This window comes from Cuculus canorus, chromosome 3 (assembly GCF_017976375.1).
Source record: "Cuculus canorus isolate bCucCan1 chromosome 3, bCucCan1.pri, whole genome shotgun sequence".
NCBI classification, from domain to species: Eukaryota; Metazoa; Chordata; class Aves; order Cuculiformes; family Cuculidae; genus Cuculus; species Cuculus canorus.
The window spans coordinates 52,042,652-52,067,571 of NC_071403.1; the positions used below are offsets into that span (position 1 = coordinate 52,042,652).

The 24,920-nt window shown below is 40.6% G+C and overlaps 1 protein-coding gene across 1 annotated transcript in view; it reads right to left on the reverse strand.

Annotated features, from left to right (window-relative positions):
• Positions 1–2,782: 2,782 nt before the first annotated feature.
• The window catches only part of UST (uronyl 2-sulfotransferase), a 159,799-nt gene continuing 137,661 nt past the window's right edge, over positions 2,783–24,920 (reverse strand). Inside the window, exon 8 of the mRNA XM_054063135.1 lies at positions 2,783–3,346. Coding sequence (XP_053919110.1) covers positions 3,063–3,346 — 284 coding nt within the window. The 3' untranslated portion in view covers positions 2,783–3,062. The remainder of the gene's footprint in view (positions 3,347–24,920) is intronic.

Here is a 24,920-nt window from a genome sequence, read left to right on the forward strand (position 1 = left end):
GTAAAAGAATTCCATGGTCACTCACACCTCCAGACAGTCTGGGACACAGAATAATCCAGGAACAACCTGCCCCAATCTTGACTTTCAGATGCTAAACTGTGCTGTATCCAATCCTGTTCTGCTAGGTGCAACTCCAGCATCTTGCCCACCACTGCTGTGCCCAGGCAAGAAAATTAGCATAAGCAAGTGGACTATGGTGCTAGGAAGAAATGTACAAGTTTTATTTTTAAACATCACTGGACTGAAAAATAGTCGTATGGCTTATTTATATTTCAGGAGATGGTAGTGAATAAGTTAAAGAATATTTCATCCCAAAACATATGTTGCTTTCACTTATAGCTAAGCTAATGTACACATACGTTTTCTTATTTTCATAAATGTCAAGCACCCACCTTTCTCCCCCCACAAAGATTTACAAGTACATGCATGGCAGTTCCTACAAAGCTGTCGTGGGCTAAAGGCTTACAAGCAATGATTTTGTTTGGAATAAGAAATATTCATCAGACCAAAATATAATCATTTAAATCAACTTCTTCCTGAGCAACTTAGAATTTGGAATGTGTTGAAAAGTTTCAATAAATAAATCAAAGATTAACCAGCTTAATGCATACCTTTTAAAAAGTAAGGAAATATATTTCATGACAGACAAATAGGCTGTAGAACCAGGAATCTTAAGATGCTATGTGCCAGATAAATTTATGAAGTACCATTCAAGCAGGAGAGGCCAGGCTGATTGTTATGAAAAATACAAAAATGTTAAAATCTAGTGAATAAATCATTAAACAGGTTTTGTATTTAGGTTACAAGTAGTGATGCTGAAGATACCATTAAATAAACAGAAAAAAATAGACTGTACAGTAAGCGTCAGTGAACTTGCAGGAAGGGTGAATGTGTTAAATGACTGATTATTCTGTTACGATGCTGGCAAGAAGAATTCAAACAAGATTTCTGAAAGGTGAGAATATTAGTTTTCTTTCCAAAATGTAACAACTCCACAGTGTGTAAACTAATCATTACTCTTTCAATGTAATTTCATAGAAACCACTTAAAATATACAATGCAGCAGATGCATATTGTAGCTAATATGTTAGTTGTTATCTGTGCCATTTTGAGCTTTCTTTAATGTGCTCCGCCATGGTAGTGTGTTGCTACCATCGACCTGGATGTTAATGATGAGAACAGAATCTTATACATAATACTTTCTGTAAGTTAGCATCTTGTTTTAACATGATTACACTTCTTTATTTTTGTTCTCTGCATGTAGGTACAGTAAAAACTCACTGGTGATGAAGATGGGCCATAATGTTTATTGGCTCTCAGCAGGCTCATGGAAGAGGAAACCCTTGGAAAGCACATTTGAGATTAGCTGGAGTTTATATGCCTTGTCCATCACAAAATAACTTTTGCTTATTATTTCAAACTGAAGGATTACCTTGGAGATGGCAGACATCGTGCTGAGGCAGCTGCATAATGGGAAGTAAAAATTGCCCAGTAGATGAGACAGGACGAGTTAGACAGAGGGGCATTGCCCCTAAAGTGTTACTGGGACGCATCCTGGCAAGGAGCTGCAATTCCTCAGCTCTGCTTCTTTCCTGTGCTCTAGGACAGGAATTTATTGCTATTTTTCTCGACTGGTTCAGCTTCCTCCGATCAACAGAGATGCACAAGAAGCCAAGGCCTCATCAGGACCCTAAGTGTTCCCCTCACCTCCATTCTGCTATGGAACAGACAAATAGCTCCATGCAGGTCTGTCACTTCTGCACCTGGCAGGCTGTTGAACAGCTGGCAAACCTGCATGTCACAGGGAACACAGGAACCCTCACCATAAAGACAAAAGCATGTCATATATTGGAGCTATCACCTTTCCTCTCTCAGCCTCCACTCACTCCCTTTCTAGTGTTTACTGATAATACTTGTAGTGATTAAAAAGGGCAGCTTTCACAGTGACTCTCTTACCAACCCATCACTGAATCAGCTTTGGTTGCACAGAGTACGCCTTTTTCTTTCTTTGTTTTATTATTCTGAAATATTTCCACTAGAGAAGTATGTCCATATTGTTAATTTTATTTCTAGCCATGCTAAAAGCAGATGTCTGGCATTTGTGCTGGTGGGGCAGCTGCGTTCAGCTTCAGATGTGAACAACTAAACTCTGCAAACGCAGAAATACCAGTCATGCTTAATATGAGTTCCAGATCACCTACATTTTTTAATGAGTGACTTTTACTGTATGTCCTTGGGTTTGTGACCTATAAGAATAAAAATCTACAAATATCCTTCCTGAACATAAAAACTGTACACAGCACCTTTTCCTTCAGAGTCTAATAGCACTGTACTCAATTGCAGAAACAAAACTCTACAGTTAAGGTAATCCTCCCTTACACTTTCCATCTGTTGTTGCCACTCACTGACCAGGTAAGTTCTTCCACTCCATGAACTAGAAGTGTTTACCAAAACCATCTAGTTCCCGTACCTTGCCTTATGCCCACTAGTATTAATTTGCCAGAATAGCAGCTTTGCCCTCCCGCACAGGGTTATGCAGAAGCCATTACGTAGCCCTTTTCTGAGCCTGTCATCCTTGATGTGCACAGGCATGGCAATGGCTCTGACTGTACCACTGGATACCAGCGTGCTCTGGGCAGAAAGAATCACTCTTCTGAAATGGCTCGCTGCCTGTAGTAGTCTGCATTGCCAGCAGTGTTATGCAATGAAGACTTGTTTCTGGAGGAAGATGAGAGTGTAAAATCTACTTTTTGAGACAACCTAATCTATTCTTTTATGTTGTGTACACCAGAAGTTATTTTGTGATGGATAGTAGATAATTCTCTCTTGAACTATACTATAGCAAGAGTGTTATAGAGCCAACACTGTATAATGATTTATGCCTGCAAAATCAAGTATCTGCTGATGGCTCCAAGCATGTGGGAATGGTCTTTTCTGTTCCATTTGAAATGCTGCTGCCCCATTAATTCAGTTCCTTAAGGAATTGCTTTTAATAATAATTAAAAAAAATCTTAACAAAGCTGGAGAAGTCACCAGAAGAGAAAGCATAGCTCTTCCATCCATCACCTTTTATAGATATCCTCTAGCCACTTTTCATCATCTTCTTCCTCATCGTCTATCGGTTCCTCTGTTTCCAGAGGAGAAGGAATGAAGAACTCAGGTCTGGGACGTGGTTTCCTGATATGAGACTTCAGTCCAAACTTGCGTTTTAGCAGGTGGAACTGTTCTTTGACATAGTAATAAAACTCATATTCATATCTCATGCGTTGGTAGAGGATCTGTATTGCTTCTGGAGAGGGAACGGTCTTTTTCACTGTCACAGTCAGATTGCCAAGTTTCCTATGTTCTGCAAGAAAAAAAAACCAGCAACATGGTGGATGCTGTTTAATGAGACTAGACCTAAACTTGAAAATGTTTTATTTTAAAAATATAAGGCATAGCCCTACTGCATTACTAATAAAAATAAGCTCAAACTTTCCCCCTAATAACGGAATTACTTTTAACAAGAGATGAAAACATACAGATGTTTGAAGCTAGACTTGCATGTTTAAATACAGCTTGTTCATACATGGCATTTGGCACTGTGTGCAGTCACAGAGGAGCTTAATTGGCAATGGTTACCTGAAAATACAAATCAGGCCAGACCAATTATGAGCATAAACTACATGTAGAGAAACCCATAATCTTATTGTTCAAATCCAAACAGATATATATCAACTGAATCCATCTCAGGCTAGCACCCTAGCATCACACCACATGACACCTCAAGACTGAATGTTCCTGTTGACTTTCCCATCCTGTTATACCTGTTAATTGAATTAGGCTTATCTTCTTGTTGTGTCCTGGCACTGGAAGATTTAACTATGTTCTTCTTCATCTGACAACTTTTGCTTTAGCAAACTGAAATAAAACACCTTTATTGCTGATAAAGAATTAGGGTTACTAACAAAAATATTGAATTGCCTCTTTCCCTCCTCTCTGAATAGATCATTCTACTATTTGGTATTAATGTATTTGAACAAGATGTCAAGCGAACTCTCGCAGCTATCATTTTGATGTTTTCTACCAGATGGCAACAGGCTGCCAGACCATCCTATGTATTTTCTTCTTCTCCAGGACAGAAAAGTAACTGAAAGTCAACTGTGAAGAAGAAAAGAGACGAGACGAGACGAGACGAGATGAGACGAGAAGAGAAGAGAAAAAACTGAAAGTATTGACTTGTAGCATCACTGTATTCCCCCTAACAAATGGCACTTCCTTTAGGAGAAGCGGAGATGAGCTTCTATAACAAAGTTCTCTGAAAACTCAATCCAGTAAAACTCATGTGTTACTCTGAGAGAACGTGATGCCCATGGAGATAACTAATAGCCTCAGAATATACCTGGGTTTGGCCAAGGCAAGATGAATGGGCTTGTATGGAAGGAAGAAGATGGCAGTTAGATATTAGTAAAAAGCCCTTCTCACGACAAGGATAGTTATGCAGTGCAGTAGAACATACAAGTTACAAAAACTCTGTCTCTGGAGGATTTTAAGAGAAGATTAATCAATTCTCTCCTGAGGGAAACCAAATGACTAAAGGACATCTCAAGGTCATTTTCCATGACTCTAAAACCAATCAATTAATTTTAATCTTGTCAGTCCTTAATTCACTTCCTTGCTCTTTGCTACAGAAGCAAGGTCTGCATGGGAACTGTTTTTCTTTTGTCACATATTTGTCACACATTTTAGCTTCTGCTGCTCATTCTTTCCTTAATATTTGCATCCTCTAATTGTACTGCCTCAAATGCCAAGCAGAAATCCCCATATTTTACATGACTACATAAACTGTTGCAGTGAAGAAGAGTTGGATTTTGACATGGAAACCTAATTCTTATTTTAGCACCAGTTCTGCAAGCTGGAGAAATTCAAAAGGGTCAGGTCACGAAGCACGGCAAAGAAAAATCAAGGAGGAAGCAGACAACAAAGAACCTCCAAGTTTCCAACCAGGTCCCAGCACCAACAACCACCCTCACTTCCAGAAGGAGTCCCTAAATAAAAATGGGATTTATCAGTGGTCTGCTCACACGAGCAGTCTAGACTGAAGTCTTCCAAAGGACCTGCCAGCAGAGCTAATCACATCCTTAGCAGCTCTACAGAGAAACACACAGTCACTTGCATGCAAGGCTAAGGGATGAACTGATGGTTCCTAGTAGGAAAAGTGAGTTGTTCTTGAGATTCCACAAGCAGTATGTTCATCCAAGAGAAATAATAAAGAAGAAAGTTTTAGGGAAGAGAGGAATTTTAACCAAAGGAAAACCTATTTATTTCAAGAGGTAACAAAAGATGAGCAAGTCCAGCTAACAAATGGAACAGCAATGATCTTTAGACAAAAAATTGGCATGCTAGATTTTAAATCTTCAAAAGTACCACAGAGCACACCTATGTGAATATGAACTTTTGTTTACATTTTAAATGGTTAATGTTCATTAGTTTTGCCTCTCAGTTTTGCCTACCAGTTACCACCAAAGTAATTGGAAACATAGGAAGGTTATGATACAAAGAGAGAATAGGTTAGCTAGCTATGAAAGGTAATGTTGTTTTAAATCACACACAGAAAATATTTAAATTATTAATTTTATTCTGCATTTCACTTTTAATTCCTTCTCTAGAGAAAGAATGGTTTTCATCAGTTGGTAAAAAATTAAAACATGATGCTCTCTAATTAAATGGAGATTTTATGCCAAACTTTGTAGTTCTTCACACTTAAATCTCTGTCTCTACTCATACATCTAGAGTAATTAAACAAGTTATTACACTTTGCAGTGATATATGGTGATATATGCTCTATACTTACTGACTGTTCACAGTTCATTAATTTGTATGGTTTTATTTAGATAGAAACAAAATGAATAAAATATACAAAGCTGAATTAAAAAATAAAGAAATAATCTTTAATGTGCTGTTTTGCTAAGAAAAAGTGTAAAGGAAGGATCACGAAATGCTTGCATTTAAAATAGATGTTAACATAGAATGCACCACCCGTAGCTAATGAATGGGGTGAAATGTTTTTGGTGAAAATACTTGGGTTGCCCAAAAGCTTGTTCTCTTTTACACCATCTTTACCCAGAAACCAGCATGGGCTAACTAATGTCTCATCTTTCTAAATTCTCAGTTGGTTGTTCACATTGCCATTGATGGTATTAGTAAAAGACTCCAGGAAGGATACTGCATTCAGTCTGTCCTTGGGTGAGAAGGCAATGTCCTTATGATTATTGAGCACTTCAAGACATTCCTTTTTCTGGTGCTTAGCTGGTAGCTCCCGCCAACTTTGCAGTCTGGTTTTCTTTACAAACTCAGCAGCAAATATACACTACGAAATATTGCATTTATTAAGCTTTATACTGCTTGCCAACTTCATTTTTATTTTATATAGGCTATTTCTGTTGCAGAAAACACCATTTACCTCGCTGGAAAAAGCTCTTTACTTATACGGTCCCTCCAGGACTCTAACTGGGAAAAGCCACTTCTGATGGCTCCAGCTCCCTTTGGTGGCTGTTCCTCCCAGCAGAGAGGGACACTTGTGTTCAGCCCAGGAATGCTGCCAATGACGACAAGGTGAAAAGCGCTAGACTGCTTCCTTGGAAGGGTGGTCAGTATGGGGCAGGACCAGCCAAAGGGGAATTCACTGGTGCTGTGCCAGGCAGGGAGCAGCCCGCTGGCACCCCCTGTGCCAAAGCAGCCAGGTGCTGCATGCCACCCTCGTGGTGGGCAGTAAGAAAGCAGGAAAATATACTCATTGTCTGAAATTGCAGTAATCATAACATAGAGGATTCCTCCATGTGTGCAATTCTTCTTTGCTCTATATGCACACCTACGTCTACAGATGTATATATATGCACAGATAGAAACTCCCACACTTTAAGAGGCTACAGGAGCAACAGATTTCTCTGGCTTCTGTTGGTTTGCCTCACAGTATAATCATCAATGACTACAGTCCTTAAATACCTGTGAGGTGTTGGTTGTCAGATGGTGCGAGCTGGGGCTGAACCTGGCTGCAGACTCAGCCTTTTGATAAAACAAGTGAACTTTGCATTTTTTGCACTTGAATTTTATTTAGACTGGTTTCTAATCTTAAATACTCTAAAAAGGCTCATTAATACCAATATGAATTAAATCACAGAACTGCCTCTTGTAGTCACCTCAACCACCTCTCCTCATCATAGAAGCAAAATGGAAAAATTAGGCAGATCTGGCTTAAAGCCAAAATAACAATCTGCATATGCTACAATAAACCCAGCTGTCCCACCAAAGGACCCCTGTTTTATGACCTTTGAGACAGCTTAACCATATGGAGGGCAACAAACTACACCATTTACTTTTTAAAGTTTTTTTTTTTAACTGTGTTTGCTTTGGCATTCTTTTAAATTACTAAAAAGAATGCACTATACAGTAACTCAGCCTTCCAGTGCAGGCTGCTCATGCCTTAAGTGAAGACTAAATGAGTATGCAGATATGGATGGAGAAAATTGAATTCTTTTGGGTTACCAGGTGATGAATATTTACCATTACTCTGTCACTTTTTCATTCTCTTGTTTTAAATGAAGAAACTGGCATTAGTCATTGCAGCAATTGAAACCATAGGGAAAAGTGGTTTTTATAATTTGTGGCTCAAAAAACCTTGGATTGCCATATTTAGACAAAACGATCCTAAAGGCATTCTCCACCTCAAAAGATAATTTCAGAGTGACGCTCCCTCCAGTGCGCTGCCGTTTCAGTGGGTGCGACACAGAGACCTGCTCCACAGCACTGCTCTGCTGCTCCTGGACAAAGCCACAGGGAGCCCAGCAACTCTGGGGATCTGTTGGGGAAAGATGAACCAGGCTGGAACCAGCACAGGAAGGCTGCAGGCGAGCATAACCTTGGGCTTGCCTGACTAATGCTTGCAATGGAAAAACCCCACGCCGAGCTCTGCTGCTTTAAGGCTGTGTGAATATGATGGCTGTCACAGATACAGTAAACTCATTTCCTGGAACTACATGGGGAGGCCCCGCGTTTCCATCATATGCAGCTGGGCTACAGCACATACCTACTTCTCCACAGTTTTAAATGGAAATAAGTCACTGTGGTCAGATGTGACGTATGAATCAGTGAGGGGCTCTTCTTATTATGCCATTCAAATGATCGCTGTGGTGCTAAAACAGAGCTCCGATGGCTATGCTAGAAATGATTTCCCCCCGAACATCTAATCACAGCTCAGCAGAAAATTTTCTAGCACAAATGATCCACTTTTCAAACCTGAATTTTTTAGCTGGAGCTTGACAAGATGGTTTGAGGAGAACAGATGAGGTGCTGATGTGTTTTGCCCTGGGACTGCCACTGCCCAGGAAAGCGCTAGACCTGATGTAGGTTCCAAGTAGCAGGAAGGATGGTGCACTGTGGCTGTACTGCACAACCAAGTGACTCACATAGGCTCATGTTCGCTAAAGGAAAGCAAGGACAGCGGAGAAAACCTAACACAGTCACTGACTGGGAAGAAAGGTATTCAAAACCAAAGCTGATGAAAAAGTTAGTGGTAATTTGTCCCATAGCATCCATTGGCTCTGTCTGCCCGAAATACTATGAATTCCAATTATTAACCTTCTTACTGCTAGTTTACTCTCTTCTCAGCTATTCACGTCAACAAAATAAGGTGTAAGTTTTAACAATACGTAGATAAAGATTAGACACCCACATCCATACTGAAGACAGTTATGCTAGGCTCACTAGCAATGCCTGCTTTGTTTTAGCATTTCTGTCCTGATTTGTTGTGCATTTGATAACATGGAATGACTCCTAATTCCAGGGGATTAGGAAAACTCTGGCCCCCTGGCACACAGCAATGTTCAGTCTCCTAGAGGTCAGATACAGGACTCTCTGAAAGGACAGCTCTTCAGGGGTCATGGAAACACCCAGAACTCCAGTTACCTGCAATCCTAGGCAAATTGGATGTCCTATTTTAAAACAGGGATCTTGAGAGCAAATACATCAGACTTTAATTAGCATGGACACTGCAGAACGCTGGCTGCCAATGACAGAGACTGAATTAGGTGAGACAGTTACAGCAATACTCTTCTTTCTTACCACTAAAATGAATAAGGAAACCAGAGGGAAGAATAATGTCACTGTTAACTTAGTATAATTGAATTATTAACATTAACATAGACAAAATGCAGGGAGCACAGACAGACCTGGCAGAGAAAACTGGAAGGATGCCAAACCAGACATTAGTCAGAAAGAGCTCACAGAGATAATCTGAAAGACACATAATCAAACAACTACTAATGCTCATGGGTGTAAACACCGAGAAGGCATGGTACCAAATCAGAACACAGACAAAACATGAAGAAAAAAGAAAGAATAATGCTAGTGATAAATGTAAGTAGTACTTTGGGCCATTACGGCTGAAAATAACAAAAGAAACCTTTCTACAGTATGCAAGTAACATATTTTGGGAATATATTGCAAGGGTCAACACTGCACTGGTCTGGCTGTCAAGTGGACAATGTAACAGTGATACGCATTCAGCAGTGGTCTGAAATACTACTTAAATTAAAGGCGTTATATCACCACTATGAAACGCTTGCCTTAGAAGGCACTAAGTAAAGCAAATATGCAACTTTCTCCATACTTTGTAAACAGCTACCACTCTCTCAGTTCTTTTCTCTAGCCAGGAAGTATTTACCATGAAATCTCCAACTCTGCTCTTGGAAACTTCACAGTGTTATGCCCTTCCTCCTACAAGTTCAGAGCTGTGGATTTCCAGCTGCATGGGATGCATCAGCTGAACCTCCTGTATCACGAACTGCCTCTGCTGCTGCCCTAGCCTGGAAACAAGCTCTATCTCACACACGATCAGATAACAAATCTCAGCAGGATCTTCTAAGAGACTCCTTTATTTAGTGCACTTTAATGCTACATTCCCAGCTACGGTAAGTTAACACAGAAGGAAAAGAAAAGCTGAACACACAATGGTAGAGCAAAAAAGTGGATTCTTATGAGAAAATAGTCAGGCACTTTTATTGCTGTTAAACAACTTCTAAGTTGAACTAGACAATTTGGAGGTGCCAAACCCAAAGTAATTTGCAGAGGAAATGCCAGGATTCTCTAGTTCAAGTTGCTGAAAGAATTGCTATGGTTGCAGTTCATACATGATTTCTAATGTATTTTTCATAGCTGTATAAGTATTATTGAAAGGATCCAATCAAATCTGGATCTGACAAAATCACGATTTAAAAATATGTTCTTACAGATTGCTTGTGAACAGTGTTGCATAGCAGGTTATGCAGATACTAACATTATTACATTTTTTCACAAGCAGGAAAAGCTTCACCACAGGCATGTTATGCATAAAGTCTGGGACTTGAGAACCTAGAGCAGACATCTTGCCTTTGTGCTTCAAGTCACAGTAGGCTGCCATCTGTGATTTTTGTCCACAAAAAGGAAGGGATGGAAGAGGTGTGCTGTTCAAGCTTATGATATGTAAGAGGGACGGAGCAAGGTGGAGGTGTCTTTATTTCCATATATCGTATTGACGAGTGCAACACTGGCATATAGCATCCAGTTTCGCAACCACATCCTAAATCAGACAGGATATGATGACAGCCTCAGAATGAATACCAGGGTTGGAAGGGATACTTTAGAGAAGGAAGATAAATTCATTCTGGTCAGCTTACCAAAAAAAGAAGATTGAGAGGTGACTTGATTACAGCATCTGCATATTTTCATGGTGAGAAAACTATGGATATTGAAGGGTTAGAAGCAGAAACTAAAGAAGTGCGGACTGGAAGTAAGGAACAGCTTTTTAAAGCAGTGAAGGTGATTAATCACCAGAACAAACCAAAAAGAGATGATTCGCTATCACTTCATATTTTCACATGAACGGTGGATAACAACCAACTCCAGTTACTGATCTCTGCCGAAGCAAGAGAAACTGTAGCACGCAAGAAGCCAAACTGAACGAACAACCCAATGGTCCATTTAAGTCTTTCATAGATGCAAGTTCCAAAAGTCTTGCATGTGTCAGCTTCCAAGTCTGGAGCACCACTTGCAAAAGCCTTTTTGTCAGTGCCTGTGAGATACCTCAGTGTGAATGTAATTTTTAGAAGACATCTGAACACCTAATTACCTACCTTTTCCAGTCGTCTGTTCAAACCTAGTGGTCACCACCCTGTAGTATCAGGCCTTGCAGAAATGTGGAGTAACACTGCTTTTTAAAAAAAAGGTTGAGAACATTGCCTTGAAAATTATAAATTCTAAGTGCTGCCACTTTCTGTCTTCTTAGAGCATGCATATGACTGCTTATTGCTTTATGTAAGAATAACTACTGAAATGAGCCAACAATAAAATCTATGCACTGCCGAGGTAAAACCACTTACTGATAGGGTATACAAGACTGGAAGATCTATGTTACTCTATGAAAATTGCTATTAAAATGGAGAGGGGAAAAAAGGCTATCAGTTCTGTTTTCCCCTGGGAGAAAGTTGGCAGTTCTAAGATTTTCTCCCAACTCTGTGTGCACACCAACAGTGGAAAGCCCTGAAATTGCTTTATTTCTTATTACTGCAAGTTACAGGCGGTCAAGAGAAAATTCTCTCTCTTGTCTTAAGTTCTTTTGTGTATAACGAGTGACTGAAGGCAGTCAGGGGCTGAAGCACTGGTGAAGAAGGAATAATGCTACCAGAGCAGAAACAGCACACTGTTTCTTTCAAGTTCACCCCCTCCTGGCCCATAGCCTGACTGCTTTGGCCAGCTGCCAGTGTATCGGGACAAAGGCTTCCTCCTCTGGCCAAAACCGAGGAAAGGGGTCCGTTGTTTAACACAGGCAGACTTGTTTCAGCAAGAGAAAAAAAACTAAGAAGAAGGGGAATTATATTAACTGGAAGTCCTGGGAGAGGAGAGAAATCGCCTAGTGTGGCTAATGCAATTCTCACCCCATGCTTTTCCTGGAAAGGGAACATCTTGATTCTCTGCTGTTCAGGCCAGAAGGCAAAGTATAAAGTCTCAACAGGGCTAAGCCCTAAGGCTGCCAGCATCTTCGTGTCCCCTGAGGTTATTAGGAACCAGAAACAAGAATGCATCTTTCCTCCTCGAAGTAAGCCTCAGGCAACCCACTGCCCCCCTCCATGCCTGTACTAATACGCTTATGCGAGGGGTGAGCACCCTTACTCATAAAAATAAATTTCTATGCACCTAGCAGACCTTCAAGAGTCTGACAGATAGATAAGCCAAACATTTAGCTATCTCAGGACTTCAGAGTGACTAAGGCTCCTGCTGGATTTCCACAGTCACAAAGGCCAAGTCAAGGTGGACTCTACTTGGGATTTTGTCATCTCGTAACAGAGCCTGCAAGCCTGGTCTGCGATGGGGAACTTGGGGCACTTGGGATTTGCTGTAAGTTGAGAGGTCGTGCCTCTCCTTGAAACCTGACGCAGATATTGTTGTAGAGGTTACACAGAGACACAATGGCTCTTCATGCCAACCTCAGCACTAGTTTGATTCTGAGCACTAGGTAAGGTGAGGCTGTATCACAGGATGCAGTGTCTCAGTGAGCTGTGGCAGGAGACTTCCCCTAGTGATTATTTATACATCTAAGAGTTTTTGGAAGCAGGCCCCAATTCAGGAAGTATGACTTTAACTTGCTTGGGTTAATATAAATGAATACAAGACATTTTTAGGAGCTTACATGCTGTTCAAACATCACTGAGATTTACACACACGTGTACTTGCTCTGTATTCTAAGCAATAGATTGTTCTCCTGAAGGAGGTGGGAAACAGCATTCCTGACACTTGCTTATGAAACCAAGATCTTTTCAGATGAAGCCCTCCCATCTGCACAAGCCAGCAGCAGACAGCCTCCCCCATAGTACCACTCATCTGTCTTTAGTTAGGTGTTTAGCATCAAGAGCAATTCATTGAGGAAAAGAAGTTTGCTCAATGACCCTTTTAAATTCAACTTGCATTTAGCATTATTGTGCTGGCAGGGAAGAGACACATGGGTGCATCACTCTGCCATCTATCACCTTGTCTACAGGAAGTATGTTCTCAGTAGCCTTAACTCTAAAAAAGATTAAAGGAACTAGCTGAGTACTGTGGAAACACCCAGGAATTAGAATGGGAGATTTACAGGGTATGAAAAGCCACTGCTCCTGCACTTAGTCCTGCAAATTGTCTTATATCTGCAGTGTTTCAATCACTAGTTACATTCCACTGTTAAAGACACTGGCTAGTATCAAAGTTTCCAGCACTGTTTTGTTTTAGTGACAATACTAGCCTTGACATAACGACTACTATCCTTCAAGATTATACGATAAAATGACCTGCTGTCTTTTTCCATTTCAGTATTTATGGGTAAATGTGTGCATTAACACCTCTGAAAGAGGACAAAATGGGACAGAAACCAGGAGGGATGTGACAGCAGTTAGGAAGAGCTCTTCAAGAAAAATCAATTTTGTGAGGGAGCAACGTTACTAAAAAGAACAGTAAACCTCTGACAAGCCAGGCTTTTGATGAAGAACATTGCAATTTTCTACATGACACTCTTCAAGAGTGGTGAAAGAAAGGCCCCAAACATTACTCACAAGACATGCAACATTATGAGTTGCATCAAGACAAAGAGAGAAACCCTCTTGTGGTGGTTTGACTCCAGCTAGAAGCCAAGCACCCATGTGTCCACCTGCTCAGTACCCTTGCCCCCACAACGGGAAGGGGGAGAGAACAGGAAGAATAAAAGCAAGAAAACTCATGAATAGAGATAACAGCAGTTTAATAGGTGGGAGAAAAAAGCAATACAAAGGAAAACACTCTGTACCTCCCACAGACACACCGATGCTCATCCAGTCTCTGAGCAATCACCACCTTGGAAGCCAAAACCCATATTCTTCCTCCTCCACTCCTGCTTTTATTGCTAAGCATGATGTTATATGGTATGGACTACCCTTCTGGCCTACTTAGGTCAGCTGGCATCCTGGCTGTTTCCCTCTTGCCCATCTCCAGCATGCTGACTGAGGAGGCAGAGTGAGAAGCAGAGAAGGCCTTGACACTGTATAAGCTCTGTCTCAGCAACAGACAAAATACAGTTTAGTTGTCAGCTTTGTTTTAGCCACCAATCTAAATTGCAACACTATATAGGCTGATATGAAGAAAGTTAGCTCAAACCCACCCAGAGCCAGCAGAGTTAAAAAGGCTGTTGTCAGGTGTGGGCAAACCTGTCATACCTGTCTCTAGGACATTTAAAATACACACAAAATACATACATAATGCATACATCAAGCACAATGGATTTGATGAAGTACCCACTTATTCACTGTATTGAATATTTGAATGGTGGCCAGCAGTGGATGCTTGGAAGAGGAGTGGCAGAGGCACAGACCGTTCCTTCCCCCACTGCTCTCTCATAGCTTCTGGTGTTCAGCAGCTGTGTACCCCTCAAGCCAGAAGCTGCATGGAGGGCTACTAAATGTAGTGACACAATGGACTTCTCCTTAAGTGTAGCGGTTTTGCAATTCTACCAAATCATCGGGATGGAGTGTTGCAGGGAGTTCCACACTGAAGTTATTTGTTGGTTTAAAAATCCAAACCCACAACCAAAACAACTGAACACTTTATGGCTATTTTAAACTTTAAACAATGGATTCTTCCAGAGAAATCAAGGCTAATCATTCTGCATTCAATTTCTTTGAATAGTTCATTTTTTGTTTCTGATATATCCCACTTTAGTTGTCTCCTTTCCAAATTCAGAGGTCTATTCATTAAATTTCTCTTCCTATGAAAGCTGCTCAATGTCCCTGACCATCTCCCTGCTTTGTACCTTTTGTAATTCTGTTGGATCCTTTTAGGGATAGTGCGATTAGAGCTACGAATAACTAACAAAAACATCACAATATGTGGTTAAACAGCCATACAATGTAACTAATTTTAACTTCTGTCCTATTTAAGAATTGGAAGTAAATGATAACTTATGTGCCTTTACCACAGACTCGAATTTTTGCTTGTCCCAAAGCCCAGACTGAGAATACTTCTTTTACTTTAAGAAAAAAGGCAATTCAGGACAACAGATTTCTTCAACTTCATAGGCTAATTCTAAAAGCAAGAGGAAATTCTATCAGTAAATCTAACTTATCTGGTAACGTAACGTAGCAAATATCATTAAGAACCAAGTTAACATTTCAGTGCCCAATTTCAACAGTTATTCCACAAAACAACAAATCTGATTCTGAATCTATGAAACTCTACTCAATTGGCTAACCTTACCAGGAGAACAAATGCCTAAATATCACTCTTGCACAACAGATCAAAGAAATTCTGAAACCATAAATGATCAGCTTTTAAAAATGCGCAGACAGAATGCACCATTAAATATATCCTTTTTTTTTTTTTTCCTTTTCTTTAAAAGAATATTTCAATGAAGTTCTGTGGAAAACATGATGAAAAAACTTAGTTGAGAGAATGGTACATTTAGGATTTTTACAGTAACAAAAAAAAAAATGAAAAAAAGAAAAAAGGCAAGGGAGCTTTGAATGGCTTGTCAAAAAAAAATAAATTAATCTCTCAGGGCCTTCTTATGTAGAAGGGACACCTACTGCGTTGGATGTGTACTTGCACTTACACATAGCAATAGGGCCCTAAGGTGCACGCTTTGATCAGGCTCAGCACTCACTGGGAAACTAATACATGTAATCAGGTTTTATCTTAGCACCGAGCAGACAGGTCCCAGAAACTAGTTCTTTGTCTAGATGAAGGCCAAGTTCGTCTGTAAGCCCATGGGTGCTGGGAATATCAAATTGTGACTCTGAGCTCTTTAAAAATACTTTCCTCACAGGCTACTCTGGTGTGGCCACTGACTATGCTCATCAGTTTCTAAACAAACACAGTAACCGGGGCACATCACGTTCAGCTGAAACTTCATCCATCTGCTTGCCATAGTAGTTGACAGCATTTCTGGCACATTCCCAGAGCATTTAATTTTGTTAAGTACATTTACTGAAGAAACAAAACCCCCTAAACTGGGTGACTATAACGGTCTCATAAACGTAACTATTTTTTTTTTCTCCCTTTGGTCTGAATAACAGTGGGAAATGAGAAACCACAAGGCTGAAGGAAGCGAAAGGACTATTTATGTAGCATGGGAAAAATTAAACTGAGATTCAACACTTTCAAGTGGGTAACATCTGTTTATCTAAATACTTTTGCTGTATCTCTTTAGCCTTTGATTTTTCAGTCTGTCTGCTAAGCCTTAGAAACAGGGATGCAATGCTAGATTCGCGTCTCGATTTTAGCGGCAATCTGTGTAAGTTCTGCCACTACTCTGAAATCAACATATTGGTCTGGCATTGCCAATTGCTAACAAAACATACCAATGCATCATGTGCCATTTCTTCACTAAATTACTCACACATGTATATACAATATGAAAAGATGCGTAGGACTTGGAGTTTTCTCTTTCTGCACATGAGATACAAAGTGTATATGCATTAATTTTTTATTTCTCTTAAAACAAAACCCGTTGAACAAGTGGGATGCATACCAAGATGTGGTCTGGAAGGATAACAGAAGCAGCCTTTAAATTGAATAGCTGAATTAAGCAGGAACTCAAACCATTGATTCCTACAAGTAGCTTGGAAAAACATGCACCAAGGAAAATAATTTTCAGCAATTCAAAGCAGAATCTTTGGCTAAGTGGTGAGTCTGCCCTTAAAATAGGCTAAATTAATGTGTTCTGCAACTGCACAAAGTACTGGAGCCTGCCAAGGACCCCATGCCATATTTCACCAGCAGCAGAAGGCAGTGCCAAGTAAATGCTGAAATTCAATACACAGACAAATACGCTTTGCAATTTCACTGCTCTTCTGTTAGCTCCTAAAACTTCTAGATGAACTGGGCTGACATTTTTGCTGAGCTGTTGGCTGAAGCATAAGACGACAGACAGAGTTTTCTTGCTATCAGCCACCTGCATGGGCATTGCTGCACCTAACAGGCCAAGTTGTAGAAACTGCAATTTGTTCCTGTTTTTTTCAGCTAATAAGTGCTGAAAATGGTTGACCGTGAAAAGGGTCCCATGGGAACTGTTTTGGGCATATCAGGATGTATATACACGCACAGCAGGATGTGTGTGTATATATATGCCTATTAGAATAATGTTTTACTTTCAAGTGCCTGGATGCTAACAGCACTCACCTCACCCTTTTCCATCATGCTTACCGGAAAGAATAATTTGCCATTTGCAAACAAAACAAAATAATCTTAATGACAGAAAGGTGTTTTATTGTGCTTAAAAAGAGTGTATATCCTCCATGGTAAGCGTCTCACCTGATCATTAAAGAAAATAAAAAGGTTTAATACACAAAATAATGAGCTAAACTAAGTATCCGAGACTAGGAAAGACCATGACCATTTCGAAGTGCTATTTGGCATCCAGGATTCTCAGATTATGCACTGTATTTAATGGCTTTTAATTGCTATCACAGGCACTCAAAATCTACCACTGAATGTACCACTTTCTGAACTAAATTAAGAATGGGAATGGATAAAACTGGACAAACGTGAGTCTCTATGAACCAAGATTCATTGCAGAAAACCAGACTGAAGACTTCTCAAATACTGAAGCTGTGGACAGTGCAAGATCAGAGACACGTCTCACACGTGTTGTATCCAAAAAATGTTGGAGAGAATATGGAGAATATTATGCTGCCAAATACCCGAGCAGTTTAATTTGACCATTGTTCCCTACCCCAGCTGGTCCTACAATGCATCATCCTCTTGAAGATCCCTTCACAGTTTTACTATCCAAACTCCTTCCCCAGGTTTCCCGTGTTCTATAGCTCATTCACTCTAAGCACTCTTTCAGCAGTTCCTTTGGTCACCATGCAGGGGGTTCTCAGGAATTTACTAGAATAGATTATCCATGTCCATTGCTCTTGGCAAGGATGTCCTGAGCTTCTGCTATGTTTCTTTGTCCTGTAGGGAACTAGGCCGTAGACTTTGCTCCTGGAAACGTTACAGGAAAAGATTTTACCAAAGGTGCTAAAGAACTCCCAAACCCTACAACCCCCTGAAACAATGACACCAAAAGCTTAGCTTAAATGTCTATCTATCGGATACATAAGAAGAGCACTAAGAAGGCATGATATAAACTTTGGGTTTGTATGCATACTGCATCCTTGCTTCTACAAACACCATTGCATGCCAACTCCTTGACAACATCTGTCTCTCCCCAACTGTATACCAGTATCCAGCACAACAGAGAAATATTCCTGCTGCTGAACTCCAGGCAGCCACTCAGGGCATCAAAGAAACCCCCAGAGAGATAAACAACCATTTAATTCTCTTCACGGATCATGTAGAGAGTTCAGATTCCCTGGTACACAATTTAAGCACCTGACATTAAGTAATGTCAATAACCAGTAAAGTAAAGCAGATTTGTCAGCTGCCTGAAGACCCTTCAAAGACCAGTCACAGCTACTGTGAAATTGGCAGAGTGCTCACAGGGACAGTGGAGAGCAGAAGAAAACTTTAAAAATAAAAATAAGACCTCAATGCCCAGGAAAATATTTAGTGGTATTTAGGTTAAAACAGAGTTTTCTGTGAATATTTTCATTCAACATTTTAAATAAATTTGCTTTGGCTATGCTGTCATTCCTGTCATGTCCAATTTCCACCAGCTTTTAGGAGATGTATATTATATATCAGCCACACATTAATTCCATACTCCCATTTTATGTAACAGAAAAAGTACGTGTTCTTGCCCAAGCAGTAAACTTCCAAAATTGCTAACTTCCCAAAAGCCCCAAGAGTGCAGCTCTGCAGAGCACTGGGGGCTCTGCTCAGACTGTGCATACACATGCTCCTTGCCAGGCAGGCATATGCCAAATACTCTGCTGCAGCAAGATCAATGTGCACCACGTCCTGCTTCAACACAGGCGCAACAAAACCAGCCACTTGGCTTTCCCAGAAACTCGTGTTGCACTTCTTTCTAGCTAGAAACAAGCAACAAGAAGACAACTCACTTTTTTTCTTCTTTTTTCCTTTGGTCCAACAGTAATCTTTATTCATTTTTCTTTTTCACCTTCCATTCACAAAAAGCAAGAAATCAAGTAATGTAACTAATTGCTTGGAAATTAATCAGAGCAGTCAAGCAGCAAGAGGAGCAAAGTACGAGATCAGCATACAGATACCATTACAAGCCTTACACCTATGCGTGTACCCTAAGAACACCAATCCATCCACCACACAGTAACACATCTTCACAGAATCATAGAATGGTTTGGGTTAGAACAGACCTTAAAGGTCACCTAGTTCCAACCCCCCCTGCCAAGGGCAGGGACATGTCCCACGAGACCAAGCTGCTCAAGGCCCTATCCAACCTGGCCTTGAACACCTCCAGGGATGGAGTAGCCACAACTTCCCTGGGCAACCTGTGCCAGTGTCTCCCTACCCTCATTGTGAAGAATTTCTTACTAATATCTAATCTAAATCTTCCCCTTTCCAATTTACAGCCATTCTCCCTCATCCTGTCATTACACACCTTTGTAAAAAGTCCCTCTCCAGCCCCCTTCAGGTACCGGAAGGCCACTGTAAAGTCTCCCTGGAGCCTTCTATTCTCCAGGCTGAACAAGCTCAACTCTCTCAGCCTGTCATCAAAGCAGATGTGCTTCAGCCCTCTGATCATCTTCGTAGCCCTCCTCTGGACCCACTCCAACAGTTCCATATCCTTCTTATGTTGGGGATTCCAGAACTGGACACAGTACTCCACATGAGGTCTCATGAGAGAGGAACGGAGGGGTAGAATCACCTCCCTCGACCTGCTGTCTATGCTTCTTTTGATGCAGCCCAGGACATGGTTGGACTTCCGGGATGCAAGCACACATTGCCGGTTCATGTCGAGCTTCTCATCAATCAGCACCCCCAAGTCCTTCTCTGCAGGGCCACTCTCAATCACATCGTCTCCCATCCTGTATTGAAACTGCAGACTGCCCCAACTCGAGTGAAGGACCTTGCACCTGGCCTTGTTGAACCTCATGACGCCTCTCACAGAGGCCCACCTCTCCAGCTTGTCCAGGTCCCTCTGGGTGACATCCCATCATTCTGGTGTGACAACTGCATCGCTCAGCTTGGAGTCATCTGCAAACTTGCTGAGGATGCACTCAATTTTGCCATCGATATCAATGAAAATATCGAACAGCATTGGTCTTAATGCACTACTCTCTGGATGCAACCATCCCACTAATTCCTTATCCACTGAATAGTCTACCTATCAAATCCATACAGAAGAAAGACTACTAAAATTACCCTGTCTAAGATTTTTCACTACACAAAAAAGTATTAGACGGAATCATACTATAAAAGGCACAGGAACAGGATATAGTGTTTTATGACTGATCTGGCAGAACACAAGAAATAAGGTATCTTCCTATAGTGGATGCACAGAGATGATTAATTCCACAGTTACAGGGAAATCAGACCAGAGGAATCAAACAAAGCTGTGGTGAAAACAAAATGATTGTGAAAAGAAAGTATTTCAGGGCCTGAGAACAGAGTAGGAGCAGTTTCATGGTCATTTGGTTCAGCAAGCAGCAAAGCAGGGAAGGATGGGGGTTTACTGGGGTTTACTTGTTTTAAGTTGAGCAACTGGAGGAACATGACAATTTAGGGCTCTGTCCTTTGGATAGTTCTTCCATTTCTCCTGAGTTTCCAATTATTGTATTTTTCTTTCTCTCCAATACCCTCATTTCTCCTGAGTAGGCTCTCATCAGCAACTTGCATTCCTCAGAAATCTTCGCACTAGCTATCTGGAAACATGTTCATTCTAGAGGGCATAACACTCTCCTAACATGTAGATGCCTTTAAAACCACAAGTCATCTTCAGAAACCGAACTGCACGGAGATGCATGAAGAATTCCTCCAAGACCTATTTTGGAAGCGAGTGAATTCAGCGAACTCACAAACATCAGCAATAATTTCAATCCAGTAAGCATGGTTGGTATTCTCAAAACCTTTCCCCAAACCACACACCTCTTTACACGTGCACTTCTTTTAAAAATATTTTTTTCTTGGTCTGTTTTTATGCTCACTTTTTGCCTTCAGCCTGTACAATAAAAATGTTTTCTGGGCGAGCCCTAGAGAACGGAGCAGACTGAACACTAATGGTCATATGGAATTTATTTGGGGGGGGAGCAAATCCCTTAAGTTGAGTAGTTATGTTATTTTGAACTGGTTTTATATTTTATGCGTACATAGTGGAGCTGGAATTTCAGAGCTGGCTTTTGTTTGCATTCATCATGAAACATTTGTTATATGAGCTGCTGCTACTGCTACCAAAGCAGCTGCTGCTTGCTGCTAGAAAACCAGAGACCAACTCAACAGTTTCTTTCTTCTTCTGGTAAGCCTAGCTAGCAAATGAGGCCTGGTGTTTCTACAGAAAATTACCTTTGTTTGGCTTCCCTGTCATCCTCGTCAATTTTTGCCTACCCAGAACACAACATGAAAGAAAATTGATAAGTTGGAGCAAAAGCAGGTATGTACTGATGCTGCTGAATCACCTACAATTAAACAAAGATCAGAACTACAGCTGTGCAAACTCTCTGCTTTGGAGCTAGGACATCACCTCAAATGTGACTCTTTCCTTCAACTGCTTGAGATTTAGCCAGGATTTAGACTTTCTGTCCTACATCATCATTTTCCACCATCTGGAAAAACTGAGCCATGGCTTGATCTAGCTTTGCCTCAAAATTTCTTTTGTAGGGGCCTGCTTCCCTGTCCAGAAAAAAATACCCAATTGCCTGATATTCTGTGCACTTTCCCACCAACCTGGACAGAGACCAGGACCCAGAGCAGAATGCAGTCCTGAACACCAACGACAGACCTTCTCAAGTGCTCATAAACTGAATGTTACTGTGTTGTTTTGTCAGAATTAGCAAAACACTGCAGTGTTGTTCTTGTTGCTCCCTAGTAATTTCATATTAGCAGTGACCTCTCTGACCTCAGTCTCATCTTTTTAAGAGAACATTTATCCCTGGCTGTAGCACAATCCCTGTGGGACTCCCCTGCTTGTTTAAAGTAAGGAGAGACTACCAAACAATGAGTGCCTATTTCTTAAACCTTTATCCTACAGGAGAACATTCTGTCTCATATCTTGACAGTTTATTTTCTTTAAGTGCTTTCAGACAGAGATTCTGCTGAAAATCACACCTCTACCATCTCATATCCCTGTACTTGCCGACTCCTTCAAGGAATTAGTTGATTTGTGAGGCTTCACAAACACCATATTGACTTTTCCCAACTGTCTATTAATCTCATCCTTTATTACAGTTCCTACCAGTACATAAATTAGATTCTTTCATCTGTTGCTGTACAGGTGAACACTGCAGCCCTTTAAAATCTTGCAGTCACGTTAACTACCTTCTATTCTTCCAAAACAGCTGCTGACTGAATGACAGGACACTGCAGAGTTGGCAGTCTCAGTTTCAAAGATATCCTTGGTGAATACTAGCTCTGACAGCAGCACTCCTGATACTGCCAAGGAGTAAAGATAGCCAAGAAGAAAAAAATGCCATACCCCAACACCAAGTCTGTTACCTGTATAGACGGCATTTCCAAGTAACTGAACAGTCATTCAAATTGAGTCCAAACAGTTCAACTCGAAAGATGAGACATATAAAGTGCATTAACTATGTGCAAATGTTAGAGATTAAAAAGGCAGTCCAACTGTAAAGAAGATACTAATTAAAGAATGGGAACGCAATTTGGAAGAAAGGGAGGAGACAGGGAAGATGAGCCTAGACAGCAGTGGAAGGAAGGACATTCTTTTGTACTACATTTGTACATTAGTGATTCCACTCCAAGAAGAAAAAGAACTAAAAAGGAGTCTTTCTAGCCATATTTAGTAAAACCCTCTTCTCTTGCTACAGCTTCTTGGCGAGCAAGTTTTCAAAAGGGAGTTTTCAGAAAGGAAGCAGGGAGTATAAACTCTAAGAAAGACTCACTCTTGTAATAGTAAAGGGTCAGCTCTCCAACAACACAAACTGCCTCCAGGGCAGGTCAAGCAAAGGGGCTTTGAGGAAGGAGCACAGAAACGGTTTGAAGCTATGCACAAGTGAGCAGATTATTCCCTCAGGAGTGATGGCTGGGAGAGATACCAAAGGGACTCCTGTGAAGTACATGAGCTACACTGTGAATACATTTACTTCATTTTAATTCTTACAACTTTGTAATTAAGGGTCAACCCTTGCAGTTTGCTGAAATTTATTCTACCAATTCTCTCCTTTCTTTTCTAATAGTAATAAAAGAGATCTTATAATGAGTTAGAGCACACTGCACTGTTTCTTCTGGGAGTAACTGGTCTATTTACAGATGTACTCTGGGGATGTCTCTTCCCTCGGAGTACCTCCCTGCCATCTCTCCTAGCCACCCACTGCCTTCTTTATCCCAGGTCTCTGGTGGGCCACCTACTACTGATGTGGTTGGAAAAAATGTTACGTTATTAGTTTTAATGCCTTTAGCAAGCTGCATGCCAGAAAGTGCTTTTCTATAATTTCACATCGAACTCATCAGAATTTATGCTCTTTTATGTTCGCTTTTTTTTTTTAGTTATTACAGCAGCTCATTTGTATCACTGTAAAAAGTTGATTTTAAATTGCAATGTTTATGTGAAACCCCAAGTCATTCCAGTCCCATCCCTTCCAGTCCTAACTATACTACGATACTATGATAAGTTCATCACATAAACAAGATGGTTGCTTGAAAGATACAGCACGAACCCTTCAAAATGATCTCCTGACACAAAAACACCTACAGATGAATTCTTGATACATGGGATGCAATGGTTTGGCTGACTGCCCCCTTGAGATAAGGACCACAAATAAGTTTTGTTTTTAATGTAACAAAGTATGAAATTACATCCGTGTGGGTTTAGTCCATAAACAGACAGCCCATCAATAGATCTGATGAAAGGAGATAGAAACAATGCAAGCATCATGAAGATGCATGATGTAATGCGAAATCTGGAGGCTGAAGTCTTCTGGAGCTGCACTAAAATATGAAGGTGATGCCATAGGTGCTTTCAGCCTTCATAACTCTATGAGTATAAATGCATTGAACAGAAGTTTAGAGAGGGGAAACTCTACTTACGACAGAGAAGTCCAGACAAGAGCATACAAAAAGAAGAAGTAGTGGAGAGGAACAGAAAAAAATTAGCAGACTACACAGCACAAGCTCTGTATATAAAACACACTATGGCAGAACAAAAGGAAAAATTTGATTATTCTATGAAAAAATACTTAGCCTGTGTCTACAATACACGCCATATTGTCAGAGCCAGTCTATGAGCTCATGTGTTGAGAAACATTTGTAGAAGCGAAACATTTGATCTAGGTTTTTCAAAGGATGATTTAAGGGAACATGGACTTCACCTTCTACCAAAACTCATTCTGAGCAGAACCTTTACAAACTGAAGTCCCATGAAAATCCAAGCCTAAAATAAAAATTTAAAAATCTGCATTGCTACTGGCAAGCAGAGAAAGTATATCCTTCTTCACCATATTCAGTGGTGAGATCCAGAAGGTGGACAATAAGCTCCATGTGGGGTTGGAAAGCCACATCAAACTCTCCTGCCACACCTTTACTGCTTCTCATCTTTTAGCAATGACAATGATACTATCTTGGATAAACCTCTTGGTGCCACAGCTATGTCTCTCATGCAAGACACACATAGTCTGGAGTGGCTTCACCTTCCTCAGCAGAACAAGAACTGCAGCTGTTATGAGCTGCCAATCTTTCCTGCAGAACTTGCCACAGAGAAGTTCAGCTTGAGACAAATCTTCCAAAGACCTAGCAGATCTTTTGAAAAGCAGAGTCATGAGAAAGATCAGAAGTGCTCAAATCCTTCCAAGAGATCCCATTCTTAAGTTTAT